The sequence below is a fragment of the Argiope bruennichi genome, chromosome 8 (genome assembly GCF_947563725.1).
Source record: "Argiope bruennichi chromosome 8, qqArgBrue1.1, whole genome shotgun sequence".
Lineage (NCBI taxonomy): Eukaryota > Metazoa > Arthropoda > Arachnida > Araneae > Araneidae > Argiope > Argiope bruennichi.
The window spans coordinates 83189761-83205423 of record NC_079158.1 but is presented as its reverse complement, the minus strand read 5'-3'; the positions used below and the strand labels follow the sequence as shown (position 1 = coordinate 83205423).

The 15663-nt window shown below is 28.1% G+C and overlaps 1 protein-coding gene across 1 annotated transcript in view; it reads right to left on the bottom strand.

The window, feature by feature from the left end:
• LOC129980681 (histamine H1 receptor-like) overlaps positions 1 to 15274 on the bottom strand; it is a 41935-nt gene extending 26661 nt beyond the window's left edge. Inside the window, exons 1-2 of the mRNA XM_056091061.1 lie at positions 14912 to 15274; positions 4085 to 4543 (exon numbers count right to left, since the gene is read on the bottom strand). Of these exons, the coding sequence (XP_055947036.1) occupies positions 4085 to 4543; positions 14912 to 15268 (816 nt within the window). The 5' untranslated portion in view covers positions 15269 to 15274. The remainder of the gene's footprint in view (positions 1 to 4084; positions 4544 to 14911) is intronic.
• Between the last annotated feature and the right edge of the window lie 389 nt (positions 15275 to 15663).

Sequence of the window (15663 nt, the reverse complement as noted above, 5' to 3'; positions counted from 1 at the left end):
TTGGTTCTTATTTAGCTTTTTGATTTTTTTCCCTTTATAAATAAGTAAATGGAGAAAATATTTTCGCCACAATATAATGCTGAAAGATAACGAAGTTGAAACACGTCGTAGAATTAATGGGGGTTTTATAACCTCAATTCAGCCGAACGGGTGGGTCCCTAAGAAAACAAAAATAAAAGATCTTATTAGCCTCATCAATACGTTCCGGTTTTAATGGTCAAAAGATCAAAGATCTTTTTCGGAAGAATTCGTCAAAGGAATATTGCTACTCTGGAGATAAATTTATACTTCCAGCAAACTAAAGCTTGTTGCTTTGGATTGATAGTATTTAAACGTCGAATATCTTTTAAGAACTCGAGACAAATGCTCATTTGGCACTTTTATCTTTATTCCGTTCATTAGTAGTGGTGTCGAAAAGTCCATTTTCTTTCTATCATGATCCGATTAAATGCGATAGATCGCTGCTTTCCTCGGGGAATCGTCGATCGAATTTTATCTTGGTAACGGATTTATTTCGGTGAATACCTTGTACAGGAACATGAAAGGTCACACAAGAATGCTTGTTTTGTACCAAATAAAGAAATAAGATTTTCTGTTAGATTAGAGATAAAAAAGAATATAACCAATGCATTGCAACATTTATTTATATTTTTGTTTCTGCTTTCTCTTTATCTCTGAGAAAACGACTCTTAAATAGCTGTAGTGAATAATTGTTTCAAACTGTTAAAAATTAAGAAGGGCTTCTTTTAAGATTCAGGTTAATTGTAATAGAAAATCGGATAAAAATAAATTGTTGATAATTATTTACACTTTTGTGGAATCTTGTTACTTTTAGATCCTTATAGGTAATTTCTTTTATTTAGGTTTGAATTGGTAATAATTTCAATAGAAAAATATTTTTGGAATTCTATTCTGGTAAATCTATGTCATGAAAAACTTACAACTGTGATTTGAAATTGTTAAGTAATACCGCATAGAAGAAACGTTATATGAAAAAAGTAAATTAGAAGTATCTTACTTGAATAATCATTTTAACACAGAAGATAATTTGAAACGGCCCTGAACCTTAATAAATATCATCAGATGATAAAGACATCAACCGTGTTTGCATATTAAAATAAATTGTTAATTATTACTTATTCTTATCAGATTTTTAATATTAAAGAATCTACAGTATCCATGGAAGTCAGAGGGTTGACAATGAATAGCTTTAGGCTCTTCCTAAGATACTATGATTCAAAACATAGAGAAAAAAAGGAAACACGAATTGAACAATACAAAAAATATTGACAATTCTAGTTATGGCAAATGTATCTCAACTTTGTAAACTAAAGCTCTTAGATTTGTAAAAATAAACGCTCTATAGAGACCAACGCTCTATTCAGCCAAAGTTTTTGAAGCAATTTAAAAAGTAAATTTTTTGGAACAGAATACATAATGTATAAGAAAAGAAGAATTTGTATATATCGATATAGTAAGAATTATTAAATAAAGGCAATTTTCAATTTGGTCGTAGTGTCTAATAATAAAGTGTCGAAGTACCAAAGTAATGCTTCCTAAAATTAGAAACATGTATTTTTGTCATAATTAATGAATTCTTTATAAACGGTTGCAGGAATTTCCTATTTTCTGATAAATAATAATAAAAAAAACATTGTTGTATTTGATATGATTACTGAAATAATGAATTTAAGGTGTTGAAGAATTATAAAATTATTTGTACTCACTGAGGAAATAATAATAAAAAGATACAGATATACACTAATTACAATAAAAACCTTGAAATCAATGAAAAGTTTGTACATTCGTTAAATTGTTATTCGTTTGTTTTAAACCTCGCTCATAATCTCGGTGCTGGAATTCATTTCTGAATAAATGCGAAAACAAAATTCTGTTTCATAGACTCATGGAAATTTCTCGCCTTGTGTAGTATTCTAGAGTATCCCTTGAGGAAATTGAAAACAGTTTATTTACTTGAAGAGTATGCCTTAAGTGACGGTTTATTATTGGGGAGAGAAAGAGAAATCCACCCTTAAACTAACTTTGCATCTCAAATATGCTTCAAATTGTGCCTAGTAACTTAAGAAAAAGTAATGATGAATCCAGTCTGAAGACTTTTTCAAGGGTCACCTTCAGGCAGGGATTCATCATTTCTTTCTTTTTGCATTAGACTTAATATTTTTTTTTTCTAATTTGATCAAGTCCGTCTATGTTTTAGTGGTATCAGCATTAATGCTCTCTAAATACAATGCATATTTTATTAGTTTGGTTCAGAAAAAGGTATTTTTATTGATTTTCATAATGATTGCATTTCTGATTAATATATTTCTGGAATAACTTTCATAAGATTGAACTATTTCGTTCGTAAGATTTTCTCTATCGCAAATCTTCTCTAATTTGAATAACATATTACCTCCTAATCACCAGAACATTTACTCTGGAATTTCATTTATATTCTAAATTTAAATATGTTTTATATGAGAATACATCTTAGTATTCTCTTATATTCTTAGTATTCAAAGAAAAGATGAAAATCAACCTTCTCTAAGCCGCATTCATGATGAAAAATTGACGCAACAGAATCGCATACAACAAATTTTTGTGTAGGTGACAAAATGAGTTTATAATAAAAAATTATGTAAAATCATGACTTCTTTTTCATTTAATCGTCTTGAATATTCAGGCATTTATTATAGTGAGGGATCGTGTTCCCTTTCACTGATTAATATTATCGCCAGTGATGGAAGATGGGATTTAACGTTTCTTGGAAATTCCATATTATTCTATAATTATTATTCCTGCATCCTAACGAATTCTTTTATTCAAGGAAAAGATGAAAATCAACCTTCTCTAAGTCGCATTCATGATGAAAAATTGCAGCAACAGAATCGCATACAACAAATTTTTGTGTAGGTGACAAAATGAATTTATAATAAAAAATTATGTAAAATCATGACTTCTTTTTCATTTAATCGTCTTGAATATTCAGGCATTTATTATAGTGAGGGATCGTGTTCCCTTTCACTGATAAATATTATCGCCAGTGATGGAAGATGGGATTTAACGTTTCTTGGAAATTCCATATTATTCTATAATTATTATTCCTGCATCCTAGCGAATTCTTTTATTCAAGGAAAAGATGAAAATCAACCTCCTCTATGCCGCATTCATGATGAAAAATTGCCGCAACAGAATCGCATACAACACATTTTTGTGTAGGTGACAAAGGCAAGTGTGAGTGACAAAATGAATTTATAATAAAAAATTATGTAAAATCATGACTTCTTTTTCATTTAATCGTCTTGAATATTCAGGCATTTATTATAGTGAGGGATCGTGTTCCCTTTCACTGATAAATATTATCGCCAGTGATGGAAGATGGGATTTAACGTTTCTTGGAAATTCCATATTATTCTATAATTATTATTCCTGCATCCTAGCGAATTCTTTTATTCAAGGAAAAGATGAAAATCAACCTTCTCTAAGCCGCATTCATCATGAAAAATTGCAGCAACAGAATCGCATACAACAAATATTTCAAGTCTTTTGAGAGAAAGGAAGGTTGCTGGAATTACAGGCAAGGAGTTGACCGACCAATACACACAAAATTGTGATTCTGGAAGGTAAATGTTTCAATATTACTGATCAATTTTCTTCCCGTGAAAGGAAATTCAAGACGTTCCACACTTCCGAGAAGTTTCAAAGAAACGTTAAAACTCATCTCATATCGCTGATGACAATGTACTTCGATTCGAAATCTGATCCACTGATATGTCAAAAGCCGCAATTTCCACTGCAGTCAGGAAAAAGTATCCTTGACCACACATAAATTTTGTCACCAAATTAATTTCTCTATTTTTACGTTTGATTTCTGTATGGTCTATCTGAGATTGAAAGAAAAATGAACTTCGTATATTGAAAATGACGATACAAAACATGAATTATTCGCTTTATTATTTCCCTCAAAATATGAAATTTAAAAAGAAAACCAAGAAATATTAGAATTTGTACCAAAATTTGCCGGAAATGAATAATGAAAATTATTAAATATTATGAAACGAAATATTTAAAACTGGTTATTTACCTTTGCTGTTTCATCAAGTTGAACACGTGGCCATGTCCATTCTTCCGTACTATTTTGCTTCGCTCCACACACGTTACAGCGCCATCTAGTAGCGTTCGTTTGTAGACTTACCGCGACATAACCATCACAGGATCCCTCACATGATGTAGGTAATTGTTCGGGAAATTCTTCCCTACATCCGATTGTATCTGGGGAAGGAGAACTATCTTTCTTCCTTTTTCTCTTTTCTTTCTTATTCTTTGTTGAATGAGTAGCAAGAGCATATCTCATTGGTTGAGGCTCCGAGCTTGAGTACGAATCTGGACGAATATCACTGCAATTATTGACCACCTCCGATCGAGCCCGTTTTCTGATTTGCATGTATATTTTTGCGTAAGTTGCAATCATAGCTACCATAGGACAATAAAAGTTAATAATGGAAGTAGTCAGCTTGAAGACGACATTATCCACGAACTCAGTCTGTAAGAAGAAAAAAAAAGGATTGGGCTACAATGTAATTATATAATATCTGATTATTTCAGGATATTAGCATAATGTCTTAAACTAACACGTAATCAGTATCTATTAGATTGCCAAATAACATAATATCTCAGAATAACAACTAAAATATTACTTTTGTAGCACAAATGTAAAATGAAATTATCAAAAATATCTAGTAATTAGTGTCTTATTTTTCCATTTTGACTTTATAAGCATAAAAAATAAAACACACTAGAGTAGCTTAATTTTTTAAGAATATACTAACAGTATGCTTTCCAGTTTTCATGCATTACTAAGAATGCAAAGACTCTAACGACCTAATAAAAAGAATCATACCAAAACATATTAAATTTAATTGCTGCTGAGTTGTCAATCCGGCACTTAAAAAGTTGGGAATTTTAGTCAATGCTAGAAATATGCTATACATGTTTTTGTAGATATAAGTATACTCAAACGCTTCATGTCCGCGATTCGTGAGAAAATTTAGAGTGCATTTAAAAAAACAAATTTATAAAATTTCCATTCAGACAATCATATCAAATATGATACTGACAATCTTGCGGGCAACTGATAATTTAGTGAATCTCCAAAGCGTCACTTGAATGATTCTACCGTGTAGGAATATGCTATCCCTGTGTAGATATATGCTACCCATGTGTTGCAACGTATACATACACTCAATTGCTTCAGCTCCGTTATTCGTGTGAGAGTTAGAGCGTATTTAATCAAACAAAAGAATATGAAAACTTCGAACCTTTCATTCAGGCATGAAATATTATTTACATGTCAAGCAAATAATGTTTTGTCACCAAATGTAAAGAATCCGTAGTTTCCAAATGTTATTAGGTGCCATCAGTAGAAATTTCAGAAAGGAACACTGTTGTTATGAATTGTAAATATGGTCAACAATTTCACTTAATTACTCAATCACTTTATATATTTCTGTCGGATTATTAAAGATATGAAAATATACAATCAGCACTTACTAAACACAATCAGAAAACATGGGGAATACGCATTTGCACATATGTAAATTATTATCACTAGGCATTGCTTTAGTTATCTCTACAGTATTAATGAAAATAAATATTAGTGCAATTAAAAATACAATGTAACATAGAAAGATACAACTGAACAAATGATAGAGTTACTCGGTTATTACGTTGAAACTAGTCGCATATTAGCATTGCTATAGTAGGGGAAATTTATATTAAACATGGATCTTTGAGGACAATAAGAAGTTACGATTTATTTTCCTAATATCTGTAACAACACAACATATTAAAATGTTTTTAAGTAATAACGAATATGCTTCTCTCTACGCTGTAAACTATTTAATGAAAAACAATTAAATATGTTATTGCATATCATCCTTTTTCTTTAATTCAATATCTATAAATTATCTTCCCTTCTTAGCGAGGATATTATTGTTATACACTGTTTATAGCCAAAAAGAAATTATCTTTAAAATTTAAGAACTTTCTTATAATGATTCATTTAAAAAATGCTGAATTTTTTTTTTCTCTTTATATCCAGAATGTATAAGAATTATTTTATCTGTCATTTCTCTGTATAGAACGGAATTTTATATTCATTTGGTAATAAAGTGGACGAATTTCAATACGGGTAGCACAGAAAATTGCATACTGTAGTTCAGTATTGAGTGATGTTACTACAATATCATACACTATTCAAGGACATTATACAATACTGAGAATATTGCTTGATCCCCTTTTAACACAAACTTCCCAACAACAATCATTCATTATTTTCATGATACTGGCCAGAATTCAAAACATAAAACAACATCATGGAAATATCTCACAATATCTTGTGAAACTAGGGACACACCACAATAATTTGCACTATATGTGTGCTACTAGGGAAATTTAATGAGTTTTGTTACTTTATTAAAAGCAGACCACAAGATACTCAAAACATAAAATTTTATATCTCAATAAGAAATATTATTCCTGTTAAATACCAAAATACCGAAATTCCTGTTAAATAGTATAATGCAAAATATTAAATACCAAAAGTATCAGTCTAAAATATCAATTTTAATTTGCATTATTTTTAAACATATTTTATATTGTTATAGCTTTGAATGGAAGAAATATTTGAAAATAGAATAATATTTTCTCAATAATTTTCTTTAAAATTGTTTATAAATGTCAAACTCAATAGAGTAGAAATCTTCAGACAACATTATATCTTCGTTATCAAACCATAATGCAAAATATTAAATTAAGATCGAAAATAACGTAAAGTAATGTCAATACATCCAGTATTATAATTCAGCTTTGATAATGTCAAAATTATTAATCTCAGAATAAATTTCAAGTAAACGTTTTTCTCCAAAACATTTCTTTAAATTATAGTTCTAATAAAAATTGGGAAATATATATTCGTTTATACTTTTTTGTATTCTTGCATATTGCAAAAAAAAAAAAAATAATTCGACTTTATTTTTTAAAAAAATACTAAATACACCCAAAAACACATCGTAAAGAAAATTCATTCCATTTTCTTAGAAATCACTTATTCCGTTTGCTGTCCCACCTTCAACTTTTTTGAAGTCTTTGAATGAAATGGATTCCAAAAATAAATATATTCGCATCAAATGAGAAGGGATGATGTGATGGAACCTAAGCATGCAATATCTGGCACCATATATTAGAATGAAAAACGACTGAATGAAAAAAAAATGAAAATATGCAAATATATATGAGAAAGCGAATTCCCTATTAGTTGAATAAATCTACGAGCATCAAATCTTCTTCTGAGTCTATAATAAGGCATTTTATTCGTATTGAGCTTATGTCAAGGATATGAGTGTTGGATTGTGTTATTGCTAGCGTGTTAAAAATACCAATAAATACTTTTAGGGAAGTAAATAAAAACGTCTGCACTAGAAATATGTTTTGACAACTATGTGCATTCAACAGCGTTTTATTCCTTTCCAGAAATGTTAATAAGCTATTAATAAAAGCAATGATTGCTTTTTTATCACTTTAAATAGAAAATTTTTATAGATGACAAAAAGGGAGGTCTCTGGATTTGGATTCTATTTTAAAAGTATCCGAATTAAAAAAAAAATGTATCGATATGTACGTAAAAATTATAAAGAAACAAAGAGAAACAGAGTAATATTTTTGCTTTTGGTCGTTGCACGATATTTGGCGTTCTTTTCTTCAACGCAAAAAAATATCATTCCAAAACATGCATGTATTTTTTCTACGATGCCGTGAAATAAAATTAAAAAGAATAATACTTATAAATTCTTTAACTTTATAATGTTTGTTTTTATTATTTAAAACATATATTAGTATTGTATTCTAAAGGGTTATTACTGATTGCCAAAGTTATAAATGAACATTTAAGAAACGAAATTCTATAAAATTATTTGGTGAATTTTATTATAATTATGCGTTTTTATTTGTAATAAATTCCATGTAAATTATTTCAACAAATGTAAAAATATTAAGATTATTATTAAGATTCATAAAATTCACATTCAATTAAATATTAGTTTAACCTTATCAGAGAACCTTATTAAATAAATATATTTCTTTTGAATATTTTTTTAATTAAATAAGGAACACTTTTGCATTTTGAACCACTTATCTGCATGTCACTTATCTCAAAGAATGAATAATTCATGAAATTAGATTTTTTTAAATCAAAACATTGTATGATAAATTGCCGTAATTCAATGAAAAAATTAGAAAACTTAATATTCGGAACGACACATGATAAAAAATATACCTCAGAAGAAGAATCTCTTTAAAAAACTTAATTTAAAAAAATATTTAATACCTGTTTGATAATAATAATAATTTTTAATGCAATCAGTGATAACTGGCAAGTGTTTCTTTTTGCTTGAATGGAAGCTTATTTAACATCATTAAAGGAAGTAAAACAGTCTATACAACAAAAACAAGGTGAATTACTTGTTATAAATATGTATTAAAATATTAATTGGGTAACTTGTTCTTAAATAAATTAGTTAAATTATTGTAAAAATGAAGAAAACAAACACATATTTTGGAATTTAAAGGAATTAACTGGAAAATTAGTGATAAGTAAATAATATTTCACTTTAATTTTATTTCAACCACATCATTACTATAATGAAATAAAAGGGTATCTTTTTGAGATTGCAATAAACACATTCTTGTTTAGTCAAAAAATATTTGCAACATATATTAAAATAAATAAAATACTCAGTTTAATAAGGAATTGAAGAAACATTTATAAATGACACATTTTTATAAAAAAACATGTGAGATATATAAAATTTTATTTGTAAAATCTTTTAGTATTTTATATATATAATTTTTTTTCTTTCTCCGATTAATTACAATCGCAAACAAATTGTTTTTCAAATAAATTTTCTGAAAAAAAAAAAAATCCCCAAACATTTGTCAAAGCATAGACAAATGTTTTCCTTAAGTTGAAATTTAAACAGTTGGCGTATTTCTTTTTGATTTTTTTTGTCCAACATTAAAGATGTTCAACGATACTTTCATTCCTTATGGAATTATATAAGTTTGTTAATTCTAGCAAAATTACAGACACTTTTTTAGTCTTTTATGAAAGAAAGAATTTTTTTACCGTGCAAGAATAAATAATTCCAAGAACTCAGACAGTGTGCTCATTAATTTTTTTTCATTTCACATTATTCAAAATACCAAAATATTTTTTTAATTAGATTCGTATGAATCATTTGATATATCTCCTTGATAGCACTCAAGAAATATGAGCACAACTCTTACAAAGGGGCTTTTATTTCTCGTGTGAAAACTGATATATTAGTAATGCATTGTCAGTATATTTTAATTAAATGTAAACATATTCTATCAAAAATATTTAAATGTCAATGTTTTTTAAAAAATATTTGTAATTATGTACTATTGCTCTTTTTATGTGACTTTTTTTCTATCGCAAAGTCATTTACTATTTGGTATCAAGAAACTTATAATTCGTAACTCATTTCTATTAGAAATTTACTCATTTCCATGAATATATTACATTGATTATAAATTATTCAGTGGGGTTGTATTGGGAGTTTACAGGCGACAAATGATAGAACATTGAAATTTAGTGCGCTCGGATATGTATTTCTGAAATCTGACATAGTTGAAAATAATTATTATTAGTTTCTTTAATATTTTAATTTAAAATAAATGTATTAATTCTTGATATATGTATATATTTTTTAAAAAAAATTCTCTATAATAGTCTATGACATAAACACACATAAGACATAAAGCAAGTAAGTTGTGATAAGGAATCACTGAATAATTTGTAGCTATTATTATATAACATTTTATTTTTATTTGGAATTAATTTGTATTAATATAACATTTTACTTAAATTTCTGTTATATTAGTGCGCGATTTTAAAGGACACAAAGGGCAATATATTACTTTGGAAGAAGAAGCCTCGTAATTTTAAACCGTCGTCGCGACAACGTCCGAATATCTCCTTTTCAGACGCTTTCGCCATAGCAGGAGAATGACTTTTGACCTACGCCCAAATGCAATATATATGTCTAGCCTTTGATGGTTTCAGGTTTTGAAACAGGATCTTTTCGTTTCGTAAAGCGAAACCTTATTACCAGAGCAACTAATGACTGACGTATATCAAATAATGGCTGTGCTTAATGTATGAAAATGTGTAAATGATAATTTTTTTAATTGACCCTAGTCATAGTGGCTTAATTTCTGAAACCACACAATATTTTCAAAAATAAGGGGCAATAGAGAGTGTTCTGTATGTTGCAACAGTATTCAGTCAATACTACTTAATAAAATTTTAGTAATTAATAATGGGATTGCAACCTTGGTGTCCAGAAAAATAAAATAGATTTAACGCCAATCCACGTGACACATATCATTGTTTGCGCTGCCACTATGTTCATCAGTAAAGGATAAATAACATTTAAAAAATTAAGAATGGAAATCCTTGAATTGCAAAGACACTGTTCCGCATTCAATAATTTTGGATTTACGTCAATGTTAGTAAATTTGCAGAATTCACTATATCTAAATATTCTTAATGAAACAAAAGTTATATATATATATATATATATATATCTTTTATAAAAAATTCTGATCAATTGTTTTTGTTATTGAGAAATAATAAAATACTTACTACCGTCTTATTTTGCCCGATATGTTACGGACATAATGAAAGTTACCGTCATAAAGCTTGTTATCTCCTCAAAGTTATTTTATCTGTATGCCAGTGATTTGATATAAATTTACAGTAATTTGAAAGAAAACATGATTCACACAAACTATATATTTACATAGCAGCACAATATGAATATAACGGTAATAATAAAAAAAGCAAAAAAAAAAGTAATAATAAACTAATAATAAAACAATTAACAATAAAATTTAGAAAAATTAGATCTTTCCTAAAATAGAAGTTAATAAAATCTTGAAGTCCACAATTTGATGCCAGAATTACAAGTTTAATCATTTTCGTCTAACTTGCTATTCGTTTAGGTAATAATGATTTCATAGTAGACCAAAAACATTAAAATTGAAATTCTAAAATCGATTTTTAAGTTTCAAGCAAATCTAAAACAACATATTTACTAAGATTTCAAAATCAAAATAATTCGTGATTACAAAATGTTCTTCAAATATATAAAATATATGAGAAACTAAATGATCGGGAGCACGAAATATTTTAATAATAAATAACCACGTTTTGCATTACTGTTTTGTATAGAAATAGATATAAAATATATCACTGAATAAAATATTATTTTCTGCTTTTATAGTGTTTTATTAAATGTTTTATTTGTATTGTATATCAATAATAAATCTAAACCAGAAATATAATTGTGTAGGATTTATTATAAGTAAGCAAATTTTAAAAGTATATTGAGAATTTTCATGTATCTTCAATCATTTAATTACAAATAACATAAATCAACATTTATCATAACATTCTACAGATACTTATCAATTAGAAAGATCCAAATAAGTCACAAAAAGTTAGACACAATCCAGTATATAAATAAGAAACAAAAAGAAAACGAGAGAAAAGAAAGAAATTTTTACACGATATAGTTAATCAATCATTGTTCGTTTAAAATAAGATGAATGAATAAATTATTATTTCAGCAAAGGAAATGGAATAGAATAATGAAAATACTATCAATAAAAAGCACTAAGTTGTAGAAAAAAAATGACTTTTCTCTTAGGGCATGAAAATGTTTACTAATAAAAACTCTTATCTATATAAGAGCACCTTTTGATTTTTATCAAAATTTAACAAAAATATCATGTTAGAATTGGAAGTAATCTAAAGCACGTGGTCGATGTAATATATTATAGCTTTGAATTCAAAATGGTATTGTATGTTTAATAATTTAGCAGCAAAAAAATATTTATATGCTGTCGTTTCCATTCCAATAAATCCTCAATATGAGTAAACTCTTCTCTCAAGAATCCAATGCAGATAAATTTTATCACAACGAAAAAGTTATCTTTTCATTCCAATTTTCTTTGTTTACCATTTTGAAAGAAATAAATGTTATAATACTTCTTCGAAATACATTTTAAATATTTGATTAATACAATTGCCTTTATGATGTATGCTTGTATTCAGAATATGGAAGAATTATTTATTCAAAAGATTTTAAATCGAACACCGTAAATGACTGATAATTGGGAAGAATTCGCAAAACCATGACTTGATAAGTATTCGCAAGAGCTTGACTTAATTATACAATGTATGATTTTTCGAAAGAAGTTTGTTTAAGGAAGCAAGGTTAAAATGATTATAAGTTTTAAATTTTGTGGAATACTTGAGAGTAATCCTTTAAGGATATTTGTTTTTAAGTGCGTTAATTCCGTCGTTTCCATTCCAGTAAATCATGAAACTTTAAGAAATTACTTTGTATTCATGTTGAGAATCTTCAAAAATCTTTTTTAGAATATTTTCATAGTTAGGTAATTATGATTATTACCGAGAGTTTTAACTTAAAAGTTAATGAACAACTATTTCGGTAATGTCTTTCCACAAACTGCGCAAGTTTTTAAATAAGTTTGATATGTATGGGCTTCACTTTTCTTTAGACTAAAGGTATGTAAATATGCATGATTATCACTTCTGTTTAGGGGAATTTAAAAGGTTATTTTGTAAATTATAAAAGTAAATAATTTTCTTCTTTTTTTAATTACAATTAGGCTTTTACTCTGTAAGGCTAATTAAACTTCATTGTTTTGCAAATATCATTAAGTGTTAAATGTTTCATTATATTTAAAAATAATATGAATGCCTCTGAGGCTTATTTTAACTTTTATAAATTCAAATGAATTCAGACAATCCAGATATGAAAAAATTTATCCGAATCCAAGCACAGGAGTTTGCTAAATTACTAAGGATTTTTTTTAAATTTGATTTAAGCTACAAACGCAACATGTGTGGTCTTAACATAAGCTAAAATTTGCATTTAAAAGCTTTCAACTTTTAGGTTATACTACTATGATATTTTAAAATACCCTCGAATATTTTTTAAATATAATTTTGTAAATATATATTTCTTTTAAAAGGTTGCACAGAGCTGTAAAGGGTTATGATTGCTCGGTCGTGAAACGTTAAAAAGCTGAAGTAATCCAAACAAATAGCTCAAAAGTAATTTTTTATATGAAGATTCATTATCGCATAATTCACTTGGATATAAAGCATGGAGGAATATGTCAAGATTATGATTATATATTGATTCATTAGTACACTCTTTTATTTCCTTTTCTATTGTTTAGACGATCTTATTGAGTATATAACATATCAACTTCCCCAAATACCGAAATTGTTTTCATTGTTGGCATTATTTACTTGAGTCGCAAACAATAATGAAAAATACGTGTGAAGAACACATTTATTTAATTAAATAACAACAGCATGATCCGAAATCCGTAAGGAGATAAAGATAATGTTACTATTATTCTTTGCTAAGGGTATCGATAATAAGATATCTTTTCACTTTTAGAGTGATTGCATTTGTAATAGATTTTTCTATATGCAATATTTTTTTCTCCAAGTGGAGTATATTATAAGAAAAGAGAAAAAAATTAAATTGTCTTAAAAATTAAGAATAAAGTGCACAATATAAATTGAACAAATTAAAAAAAGAAAGAAATATTTGTCAGAATTTCATTTTGTCATCATTTTCATTGGTATTGCTTGATTACACTTTCGTAAGGCATAAACAATTAAATGAAGGGTGTCCATTAAAGTATTTGAAGTATTGATGTATTTTTTTTTATTTCAATCATACAATCATCAAGATTTTTACCATTTAGTAGAATTCAATATGTGCCCCTTTTGTGGCACAGCATACATACAAACAGTATTCAACTTCTTGTCATGTCCAGGCCAGCAAATCTGGAGTGATGTTTACCACACAATTAATTATCCCGGGCTTGAGATCCTGAATTTTCCATCTAGAATTTTCACAGCATAAACAAGATGCATGACATATCTCCTGAAGAAAAAGTCTAATGGAATCAGATCAGGACTTGGAGGTCATGAAATAGGCCCTGCAGTTTCAATCCACTTATTGCTGAATCGCGTGTCCAATGCTTCCCGTACACGAAAACTGAAGTGAGATGTTTCTTCGTCTTACTGAAAGTAGACTGGGAACACTGAGCATTTTCTTGTGGATTCGCCTAAGCACTAACTATGGAATTAGCGTCTTCTACGTGACTCAAAGGTCAATGACATGCGATACTATATGGTGTTGTAAAAACAAGCTGAAACTGGTGTGAATAAAATTTGATGAACTACTGATTTATTTAAAATTAATTGATTTGACGAAACTCATACCGTTAACTCTATACTCATTTTTTTAAAAATCTCAGAGTCCTTTTATTGGCACCCTGTATTGTACTGAAAATTATAGGAATATTTATATGATCAATGTATAAAGATAAGGTTTAACTTTTTAAAGGACATATTTTCTAGTCATGATATATTAAAACGTTTTTAAAATTAAGATTGTCTTAAGAAAAAAGATTCATTTAGCTAATTAGATAAATTAAATTATTTTATTTTGTTTAATTAATAACTAAGTAACAAATCAGGACTCTATTTTAGGTGAGATAAAGAACTGAAACATATAATTTCTGTCTTATCGAAAAATTTATCAGAATCTATGCCATCCTACATAACTTCATATAAATATTGATGAATTTGATAGGAAACGTAATTCCGATGGCCTTAAAATGGGTTTAATCATAAAACTGCATAGTCCGAAATCAATAGTATGAGAGATAAATCCTCATATATTTGTAAACAGTATAATAGCAAGAGTTACTTTACCTCACACACATCTGGTGGTTGCTTCCGTATGCCATCTCCAAAGAACTTGTGCCATCCAATTATGGGAACAATCCAAAGGAAGGACCCAAGCCAAACGAACGTGATGACCACCAAGGCTCTCTTCTTACTTCTCCTGCGCAGATACTCTAGGGGTTTTGATATAGACCAGTATCTATCCAGACTGAGCACCAATAAATTTAATATTGACGCAGTACTTGCTGAGTAATCTGCAGAGAGCCAAAACTGGCACACCACGAGTCCAAAACGCCATTTTCCCGTTAGAACATAGGCAGAACTTATAGGCATAACAACTAGGCCTACTGTGAGATCTGCCACTGCAAGGCTCATGATGAACATGTTGCTAACCTGAAAAGATAAGAAAATAACAATATTAGATATATCAAAGTCTCTCCTTCCTTTTAAAGGTTATATTTAAGTTCATCAGATAACATAAAGCCAATGAAAAAGAAAAAAGAGTGATTAATAATAATTTCAAAATACGTCCAATCGTGTATGTTATATTTATTTTTATCATTTAAAGATATGGCTTGATGTTTGTCATTTTTATTAGCACATGTGTTCTTTTTTTTGAATGGATTCAAATTTTTATAATGTTTTCATATACTTATTGATCTTCTCTGTTGGTGAAAGCATATAAGGTAATAGAAAACAATTTAGGTAATAAAGTTAACCCTACAGTGCATCGTATTTGGCTACATGATTTTATGTCTCTTTATAAGCTATTACAAAGG